Source organism: Simochromis diagramma, unplaced genomic scaffold (genome assembly GCF_900408965.1).
Source record: "Simochromis diagramma unplaced genomic scaffold, fSimDia1.1 OVJJ01000483.1, whole genome shotgun sequence".
In the NCBI taxonomy this organism is placed as follows: domain Eukaryota; kingdom Metazoa; phylum Chordata; class Actinopteri; order Cichliformes; family Cichlidae; genus Simochromis; species Simochromis diagramma.
This window is the reverse complement of record NW_024386835.1, coordinates 7,179,924-7,189,854: the sequence shown is the minus strand read 5'-3', so window position 1 is coordinate 7,189,854 and position 9,931 is coordinate 7,179,924. Positions and strand designations below refer to the sequence as shown.

Genomic DNA, 9,931 nt, shown 5'->3' with positions numbered 1-9,931 from the left:
ATGTAAGGTGCAAAGTGTAAGTGTAGATGTAAAGTGCATTTCATATAATCAGAAGTATACAGAACATGTGCACAAAACAACATGGAACAATTAAAAAAAGTCTACATAATAATTTCAAGGTAGCTTTTTGTTGCTGTAAAAGCCATAAATAATAATATAAAAAAAATAAAAACATCTTATTCAGCCTTTTAGTAAGTTAACTTGTAATGAGTTTCAGTTCTGAATAAAGTACTCCACAGATGTATTTAAAGTGTTTTTATTATGACAAATTTGACAGATAATCAAGCACAGCAGGGTGTGTGTCACTGTATCTTTGGCCATTTCCAGGAGGAGGGGAGAGAAGAAGTGGGTGGAGGTGGGTGAGAGTGTGTTGAAGCCTTTAAATTGTGGACAACTTCCAATGGATGTGAGTGACAAAGAGAGACTGAGAAACACAATTAGGTAAGTGAGTGGAAAAAGGGGAACTTTTGAGGTCAGGAGACAAAAAGTTGGTCTTGTTTGCAAAGTACTGTGTGCCAGACACTTCATAAGTTTTTCAACCAAGGCTGAATGTGTAGTTTTTTTTTCTCATTCAAAAAGGGTAAAAAAAGTCCTGAGGTTGGAAGGAGAGAAGAAGAGGAAGAAAAAGTAGAAGAAGAAGAAATGAAGGACTTTGCGCAGTCAGTAAAACCTGGGGTTTTTCAGCAGAGGGGAGGTAAAGTAACTCGATCCAAAGTTTGGCTAAAGAATGAACTCATTCGTGTGGGACTTGCTGAATCACTTAGCACATATGTCATGATGGTAAGAATACAGTATTATCACAAGATTTCTGAAGTGTCATATGCTTTCAAATAATAATATGTAATATCTCATTAAAAACTGTAAAAGCACCTCTCAAATCCATGATTCCGCTGACATTTTGACTTTTCATTTATCGGGTCTTCTTTCTGTTTAGAACCTAATTGCTTATCTGTAGCACCCATATGCTATTAATCATTAATGTCATGCTCTTTATCCTGATAAGTTGCAACATTCTCCCAAATACACACACACATAAGCACTATTAACAGTCACATTGTCAGGTTCAGTGAATGAACCTGAGAGTCTAGTATTATTATAGAGTAATAGTCAGGCAGCAAGCCAGCTGAAGAGGTTTCCAGAAGTCACACGTCAGCTGTCAGCTGTTACAATAAACCTTTTACTTAGAAGCCTGGAAGAAAAACACATGCAGTGATAACATGATGAACATGGGAAGCATAAATGCCTGAATGTGAGCACAAAAGAATTGCACTTACTGTGTTTGTGATTAGGAATCCTGACAGAAACAAAATACTCGTAACTTTGTTTGGGGAACCAGACTTTTCCTGTTTCCTGATAGAATGGCTACAGTTTTTCAGTGTCAGCATTTTTTTTACCCTGATAACATAGCTGCTTGAGTTAAAAGCAAGATAATTCAGTAGTGTGGTGTCTTTTACATTTGTGCAGTACCATAATTAAAATTAAAATTAATTGTGCAACTCAGCCTTTTAACTTTTAAGTAAGAAAGAAAATGTTACTTATACAGTATGTTTAAAACGAAGGTACTTCTAGAAATAATTAAAACAAACAAACAAAAAAAACTCCCAAAAAACTTAACTTTTTGCTACTTACCTCTGTCAGAGAGGTTATTCTTTTGGTAGCATTTGCGTGCGTGTCAATCTGTCTATAAGCAAGACAGCTCAATTCTGATAACACTTTCTAGGCGTGTAGATAAGGTCATGTTAACATGCCATTAAAATTTGGCTTACATTCACTAAAGCCTTCTAGGAGACTTAAATTATTCATCGGTTGAAAAGTTACAAAAAAACCTTATAACTTAGAAACTATGACGCTTACAAGTGTGATGTGTATTGTGAACATATAGTACCGTAGTACCGTATACAGATTTAAAACATGTGAGAACAAAAATGTGTGCGAACAAAGAAAATAAACTGAATTATACTATTCTCTTAAAAGTAAATTCTGCCCAGAGAGTGAGCTGCGTTGTGGAGGTTTAAACTCTCAGAGTGCTTCTTGTTTACATCAAGTGCATCCAGAAAGTATTCACAACGCTTCCACATTTTTGTCATGTTACAGTGATATTTCAAAATGGATTCAATTAATTTTTCACCTAAAAAATTCAAAACACAATACTTCATAATGACAAAGGTAAAAAAAAAAAAACTTGAAAAAACTTGAAATGTGTCCACTGAGCCTCTGATGTTCCACTGGTGTTTCGACAACTTCCACCTGTGGTAAAGTCAGCCAACTGGACGTGATTTGGAGAGGCACACACCTGTTTGTATGATGTCCCACAGCTGACAGTGCATGTCAGAGCAAAAACCAAGCTATGATGTCCAAGAAATTGTCTGGAGACCTCTGAGACAGGACAGTTTCAAGGCACAGAGCCTCAATTATCTGGCTCCAGGTTATTCCATTTTGGAATAGCCATAGTTAGGAAGCTAATGAAGAACCCAATGGTCACTCTGACAGAGCTCCAGTGTTGCTCTGTAGAGAGAGGAAAACCTTCCAGAAGTACAACCATTTCTGTAGCACTTCACCAATCAGGCCAGTGTGGTAGTAACCAGACAGAAGCTACTTCTCAGTAAAAGTCAAATGACAGCCCACCTGGGATATACCAAAAAGCACCTGAAGGACTCTCATACCATGAGAAACCAAATCCTCTGGTCTGATGAAATAAAATTTGAACTCAGTAGTAAAATGGTGGCAGCATCATGCTGTGGGATGTTTTTCAGCAGCAGGAACTTGAATGAATGAATGTGCAATATACAGAGACATCCTGGATGATAATGTGCTCCCAAGAGCTCTGGACTGGATTGGGCGAAGCAGCTCTCTTCCAGCAGGACAACGACCCTAAGCACAAAGCCAAGATGACAAAGGAGCGGCTTTGGCACAGCTCTGCAAATGTCCTTAAGCAGCCCAGCCAGAGGGAAGGAACCTGTCTGAAAATGACTGTAGAGCATCTCAAGCTCCACCAAGTTGAATAAGGAGTGCTGGTTCACCAAAAAACAAAAGGCTTGAGGCTGTAATTGCAGCCAAAGGTGCTTCAACAAAATATTTTGCAAAGGCTGTGAATACTTTCTGGATGCACACTATATATTTGTTGAGTGGCTTTCCCTACATCATATCAAGCTGGTGCACAGGATTTTTTTTAATGTTTTGTTAGACAATTCCATTGCTGGAGAGGGAAAAGTTGTACAGAAATTATGTTTATGTTGCTTCAAGACTGTAACTGTGGTCCAACTCCTCGCATCCTGGCAGCATTCAGTGTAGTGGTGGCTGATAAACTGACATTCATATAAATCTGCAGTGCAAGGAGTAGGAGAATCATGTGATGAGCTGATATCTTGTCATATGTCAAAAAGACAAGGAGCTCAGGATGAGTTTGTTTTTATAGCCAAATATTTACAGTAAATTGAGATATTTTACAGGTGTTTTACAATCATTACTATTAGATTTAAAGTGGCAGAATAATAGCAACCAAACAGCTGACAGTGTTATACTATAAGATTTTTTACAGTGAGAAACTGCCGTTGTAGATTACAAAAGAATCTGGCTGCCAGCAATTAATCACAGTTTGCCTCAAACATTTCTTATATTGTGAAATAAGCTTCCTGGAAAGTATTTCTTGTAATCTATTTCTATGTTTGACTGCATAAATGATATATGGGTTCTCTTTGTCTCCAGTCATTGGGCTTGGGGTCTGTGGCCCAGGTAGTGACCGGTCAGGGAGCTTTTGGACAGTACCTCAGCATCAACCTGGGTTTTGGACTGGCTGTTGCCATGGGGTCTCATGTTGGAGGGAAGATCTCGGGTATGAAAGATGATGACATCAAAACCTATGAAATGCTTTCCAATTGTTGTTCAGCAGTCATATTTTGCTCTTTTGATCTGTTTCAGGGGCTCATATGAATGGAGCTGTATCATTCACAATGTGTGTGTTTCGCCGCCTCCCGTGGAAGATGCTACCTCTTTATATTTCGGCACAGCTATTGGGGTCATTTCTTGCAGCAGGGACAATTTATGCTGTCTACTATGGTGAGGAAACGCAACAGTATGTGTTAAAAGAAAAATAGGTATCTAGGTCACTTTAAGGTTCAAGAACAAAGAAACAAAGTCTCAGGAAATCGGCCCATGCATGATTTAAATTTAAAGCTTATCTGATGTTTTTCTGCATCTACACATCTGGAACACATTATGAAGAGGCCCACCATGCTGTATTGCACCATCACGTGTCCTAAGCGGCAAACTTCCTAGAAAAAGTATTATAAAAACCACATGGAAAACAACTCATACAGATCTGGAGGCACTGTTACTGAAGTTATTGTGTTTTTTGTACCAAAAAACACACACCAGTATTGCTGCGATTTCTTGGAGTCACACAACTATCACGATTTATCTGTTTGATACGTTTGCAGAAGCCATTCATGACTACTGTAGAGGAAACCTGACTGTGACTGGTGAGAAGGCCACTGCTGCTATCTTTGCCACCTATCCTGCTCCATACCTCTCTCTGATAGCTGGATTTTTTGACCAGGTAGCACTGAAAGTCAACTAAAGCTTCATAGTTACAACTCTCCATCATCAGACATAATCAGCATGAATGATTTCCTTTACTGGATGGCTTTCTACACGGTTATCTTTCCAGACTGATGTTTTTGTTCTATGTGTGTGTCTGGGGAAGGTATTTGGCACAGCGATGCTACTACTGTGCCTTATGGCTCTATCCGACCAGAAGAACAAACCAGCGCCAGCAGGAAGTGAGCCTGCATTTGCGGGTTTCCTGGTGCTTCTCATTGGCATTTCTTTGGGTAGCAACAGTGGCTATGCCATCAACCCCACCAGAGACATCGCACCCAGGGTTTTCACTGCCATGGCAGGCTGGGGATCTGATGTGTTCAGGTACACAAAAAGGCCATATCATTTTCTTTTGCTTTTTCCACCTTAATCAAGGATTAGTCAAGAATAAAACCCCCCAACTACTTTTCATTATTAATTAACTATTTACTTTTTTGTGGTTTACTGCCTTTATCTGTGTAGGGCTGGAAACGGATGGTGGTGGGTGCCTCTAGTTGCCCCCCCTATTGGAGGAGTCCTTGGAGCAGGGCTATACAAGGCTGTTGTGGAACTGCATCACCCACACCCCTCTGAAGCGGGTGGAGAGATGGTTGAAGAAGCTGTCCCTCTGGATAAAGAGATAAATACCATTGAAAATATGTGTGTGTGACACCCTAGCTAAGTTGACAGCTAAGTGAATAGCTCTATGAAGATGCAACATTCAATGAAGGTAAAGGGTTAAAAAGCCCAAAACTAACTTGTTAGATGGGAGACAGAAGATGATTAGCAAACAGGGAGTGAAATAAAGATTTGTTCAAATCAAAAATGCTCACCGTGTTTTACACAATTTCAACATCAACTTAACTCATTCACTGCCAGCCATTGGCAGTGAATGAGTTAAACCCATTGACTCATTCACTGCCATTGACGGCTATAGACGTCAATGGCAGTGAATGAGTTAAATTGGGTGTGGTGAGTTAATTTTCCCAAGTGGCAACATGGGAAACTGAGACTGTTGTGGAGGGCTGGACCAATAAGATGAACTCAGTTCTGCTCAATATTAATTATTCCTTTATAAGCTGCTACTGGTAAGAGTAGATGTTACAATTAGGCCCTAATTGTGGTCTCTTGGGAAAATTAATTGCCCATCCCTGAATTATTCTTCTAGAGTTAGTGTAAATGATAGACTACAATACATATAAAATATAGACTATTAGACATTTTGACTCACCGTACTCGTTACTATACGCTACAATAAAAAGTTTTGAGTCAAACATACGGTCACTTTAGAGATGAAAAATTGACAAAACCACACTCGCTCACTCATGTTGTTTTTATTACTGCAATAGCAGCTTATGTAACCTTAGAAGACATAAATATCATTCACTTTAACACTCAACAGGGGACTACTTCCACAACTGTGGAAAAACTTAAGGGTGTGCAAAGAGAAGCAAACAGCCCCCATACACTGGGATCATATATTTTTTTGAAAACCAAACACACAGTAGGAGATGACTCCTCACCGCTTGAAAGGACAGCGACAAAACCAAATACAGACATTTTTCTTTCTAGCGCATTCTTGTGCACAGCAGCCTACAGACAAAAAGTACATACTAAAAAGTACTTGAACCAAAACTGTAGATGTGAGATTGGGTCTACTGAGCTTTATACTTGTGTTACAAGAGCTATTATCTTAAGCGCTTACCCAATTTAGAATCGGTAGGTGGGGTCTGTGGCAGGGGTATTAGCTGAATTAAACTTCTCTGGTGATTCTTTGTAGGGTCGACAGGGGTTACCTACGTATGCGGCAGATATTCAGGCTTGTGCGTGGTGCGTGTGATCATGTCCCGATCTATTAGATGCAGTGCCAGCCACAAAAACATAGCCAGACATGCATAAGAGGAATCAGTGGTACTAAACGGACCATCTGGTGCGATGTATAGTTGCTTATGAAGGGAGGCGCACGTCAGGTTAGGGCAAGCACTACATTGTTGGCTTTCATAGAGGTTTGTTGTTTTGACATACCTGTGGTGAAGACTTAACGAAGTAGAAATCATGTGAAACAAACACAAGATAACCATTCACAACCTACAGCCAGTTTAGAGTCACCAGATAATCTGATGTGAATGTCTGTGGAAGAAGCCAGAATATCTGGTGAGAACTCGCACAGGCACAGGAGAACATGCAAACTCTGTGGATTTGAACGCAGAGACCTTCCTCGCTGTGAGGTGACAGTGCTAACCGCTGTACAACTGTGGCCCTGAACTGTTAAAATATACCTTTGATATTCATTCACTCATGATGAATAATCTGTGTTAGGAACAGTGTTCATTTATGAAGTTTACATTACAGAGCAGCATTCATGAGGCACTGCAGTAGTACAATGGCCAGTTAGTAGTCCTTTTATAATGTAACAGGTCACGTTTTAGGTTAGTCTTCACACTTATGTGGCTTAATGTTTGATAATGAAGCTCTAAAAGCATCTGTTGAGTCCTATACGTTAGTTTTCAACCTGTCAGTTATCAATACATATAGGGTGTGAGCTACACAGCATTACATTAAGTCTTCTTGTTTCCTCAAGTTTAAAGTTATTAATATAAAGAGATGTGTTATCTAGCCATTTCCGCACTTTACAGTATTACATGCTGCATGTAGAATTTACATAATGCATTCAGAAATCAAGCCCACTGAAAACAGCAGCACTTATAAACTCTGGTTCTGGTTACAGCAGTGGTACAGTTATATTGTACATCTGTCTGCTTTGATTTTATATGATTTTTTTAACCATAAGCTGTCAGTAATGAACATTACATTAAATGAGTTTATAAGTACTGAATATACACTGATACAACTCTCTGTTAATTCAAAGACTAATTACTCTGGCAACACTTGGCATCAAAGGGTGGATAAAATTCAGGATTGTGTCTTTCTACATGTGAGGGGGATTCATTTTTAACCATCTAAGCCAGGTGTGATGGAAATTGCCATCGTCTCCTCAAACATATAAAATTTAGAAACATTTTTTGCCTTCAACACTTTTAGTACTATAACTGTATCACCTTTCCAATGTGTCTAGCCAGCAACAACCCTGGCTACATATCAACTCAGCCTTGGCAAACATGTCAAACAGCACCAAGTCCAACAAACTGAGTCCAGCTCCTGAGGGAACTGGAGACATTTGGGCATGCTGACAGTTAAGGTGTCTTTAGTAGAAATGTCTTCATCGTACGGGTACCTTCTCACCGCTTTGCTCCACTTTGTCTTCCTGCATTGCTTTGGCCCTTGGCTGCGCCCCCTGAGTTGCACTGTGTCGACTGCTTCTTCTTGGGGGCTGGGACCTTGGCTTTGCCTTTGAAAGCCTTGGAAGGATCCAGCTTGTTCAGATATAAATCCCCAGCAGGATCCGCCAAACTGAGCTCACAGTTGAAAGTCAAAGGCTGGTAGAGGGATGCCCACTGCTGCAGCAGCAACCAAGATATACATAATTTAACATAATCTATGTAACACATGGGAAAAAAACAAAAAAACAAACCCACACCAAATGTGTTTTGAAAATACTACTTAATTTACCTGAGCCAGCAATGCTATATCTGATTCTGTGGAATGTATGGCACCTTATGCACATAATTATGCTCTCTGGAAGCAACTTAAAACTCAGTGCTGTGCTAACTTACTAAAATGTTACATTTGCCAGTATTGTAGTAGACTGTGAAAGAATCATCCTGAATAAAATGTATTCATACAACTGCAATGGCCTCACATTTTGTTAATAATATGAATAAATATTAAAAATACAATTTATGTCACAGCACATATTCTGAAAAAAACGGATTAGACACTTTGACTACCTTAGCCTGAGGGCTGGGGCCATATGGGGTGAAGTGATACTGCCACTCAGGCAGACCCAGATGGGTTATCATCAGTCGGTAGTAAGAGGTAAAGGTTGTGGTCAGAAAATGCCAGCACAGAGAGCGGTCTAGAAACCAGATTTCACTCCTCTGAGCAACCACACCTGAAAAAAAGCAAGGATATTAACTTAAGGAACTCAGATTTAAAAAAAATATTTTTTAATTAATATATATATATATATATATATATATATATATATATATATATATATATATATATATATATATATATTTTTTTTTTTTTTTATAACCTATAAGATACAATACACAAGCAGAGCACCTGGAGTGCAATTTTTGTAGACTAGGCACACTTTGCCATTCCCACCACAGGAATCCAGCTCGAAGATGCGGCTCCGGGAGTCGAAATGAGGTGCGACGGGCACACGCGTCGACCCTGACAGATAGCATTAATGAATCTTGAATAAATATTTACGGTCCAATCAAGAGCTCATTCATTAGCCTGCTTTCTGCACAACTGAGCACACGTACTGTAAACAAACATAATTGAAAGTGACGTGTTGTAATTGAGGATCCCACATGAGGATCCGGCAGGTGAATATTTACCACTTTCTGTGCCGCTCTCCTCCCAGTCTAGGTCAGCGAGTGATGGCGCATTGGGCAGAGAGAAGAGTGACACGGGCTGGAGCAGCGGGCACAGTCTGGCCACACTATTAATCATCATGCATCCTAAGGGAACACACTCACCTGAAAGACAGCACATCCACACAGTGAGGGCTGTGTGCCAAGAACATAAGAAAAGCTGCAGTGCTATTTTCATTTACAACATTGCTTTAAAATATTTTAAATAAAAACAGACTTTTTTTTTCTCTTTTGAAAACTGTGAATGCAGACAGACCACATCAGGACACCTACTGTCTAGTTTAACGCTCCATGTTAGTGTAAAGCCATCAGTTGTCAGATAGAAGTCTCTCAGGTCCTCTGGTAATATACACGTGTTTTTCTGGCAAATAAACACAAAAGATGAATAACACATGACAAAAGTATACTGTACTGCCATATCAATATCTGACATCTACCATGCATCTTCCTTCCCACCTGCTCCCATGACAGCAAACTCCTCTTCTCTGCAGGCTCTCTTTCTGCGAAACGCACGTCGACCACCCCAGGCATGTTCTCTGTCCCAGCAAGGACAAGTTCATGACATTTATTACAATCTATTTTTTCATAGAATTCAATGCTTTGCTAGCTAACGCTCTCAATGCATATCACAATCATACACACCAAGTATCCGAGTGATACCGAGCATCAGCCTATCGGCAATCTTGAAGCTCTCCTTTGTTTCTTCCATTTGGGTGATTGCGATCACAAATTTGTACAAAACCCAGAATGCATCCTTTGCAAATGTCTGTAGCGCATTCTTCCCCTTGCTCCAAATAGCTCATCTGCGGACGCAAGCGGAGGGAGAAGGGACGCAAAACGGACATGAA

The 9,931-nt window shown here is 39.8% G+C and overlaps 2 protein-coding genes across 2 annotated transcripts; one reads left to right on the top strand and one right to left on the bottom strand.

The window, feature by feature from the left end:
• Positions 1–344: 344 nt before the first annotated feature.
• On the top strand, positions 345–5,427 carry aqp7 (aquaporin 7). Its single transcript, XM_040029112.1, has 7 exons — positions 345–441; positions 580–780; positions 3,706–3,832; positions 3,919–4,056; positions 4,437–4,555; positions 4,703–4,920; positions 5,059–5,427. Exons 2-7 carry the CDS (start codon positions 643–645, stop codon positions 5,243–5,245), a joined length of 927 nt encoding a protein of 308 aa, XP_039885046.1. The 5' UTR covers positions 345–441; positions 580–642; the 3' UTR covers positions 5,246–5,427.
• A 105-nt stretch (positions 5,428–5,532) lies between these two features.
• On the bottom strand, positions 5,533–9,919 carry tpgs2 (tubulin polyglutamylase complex subunit 2). Its single transcript, XM_040029113.1, has 7 exons — positions 9,726–9,919; positions 9,540–9,619; positions 9,357–9,444; positions 9,048–9,188; positions 8,764–8,877; positions 8,424–8,587; positions 5,533–8,033 (listed from the first exon to the last, which is right to left on the bottom strand). Exons 1-7 carry the CDS (start codon positions 9,790–9,792, stop codon positions 7,815–7,817), a joined length of 873 nt encoding a protein of 290 aa, XP_039885047.1. The 5' UTR covers positions 9,793–9,919; the 3' UTR covers positions 5,533–7,814.
• Between the last annotated feature and the right edge of the window lie 12 nt (positions 9,920–9,931).

What these genes read in the sequence shown, in the direction of transcription:
- aqp7 (XM_040029112.1), top strand. Translation starts at nt 643, where the DNA reads ATGAAGGACTTTGCGCAGTCAGTAAAACCTGGGGTTTTTCAGCAGAGG. An exon ending in TAGCTGGATTTTTTGACCAG is followed by an intron (nt 4,556 to 4,702) that starts GTAGCACTGAAA and finishes TGTCTGGGGAAG; the next exon opens with GTATTTGGCACAGCGATGCT. An exon ending in TGGGGATCTGATGTGTTCAG is followed by an intron (nt 4,921 to 5,058) that starts GTACACAAAAAG and finishes TTATCTGTGTAG; the next exon opens with GGCTGGAAACGGATGGTGGT.
- tpgs2 (XM_040029113.1), bottom strand. Translation starts at nt 9,792, where the DNA reads ATGGAAGAAACAAAGGAGAGCTTCAAGATTGCCGATAGGCTGATGCTC. An exon ending in ATGGAGCGTTAAACTAGACA is followed by an intron (nt 9,189 to 9,356) that starts GTAGGTGTCCTG and finishes GCTGTCTTTCAG; the next exon opens with GTGAGTGTGTTCCCTTAGGA. An exon ending in CTACAAAAATTGCACTCCAG is followed by an intron (nt 8,588 to 8,763) that starts GTGCTCTGCTTG and finishes GCTTTTTTTCAG; the next exon opens with GTGTGGTTGCTCAGAGGAGT.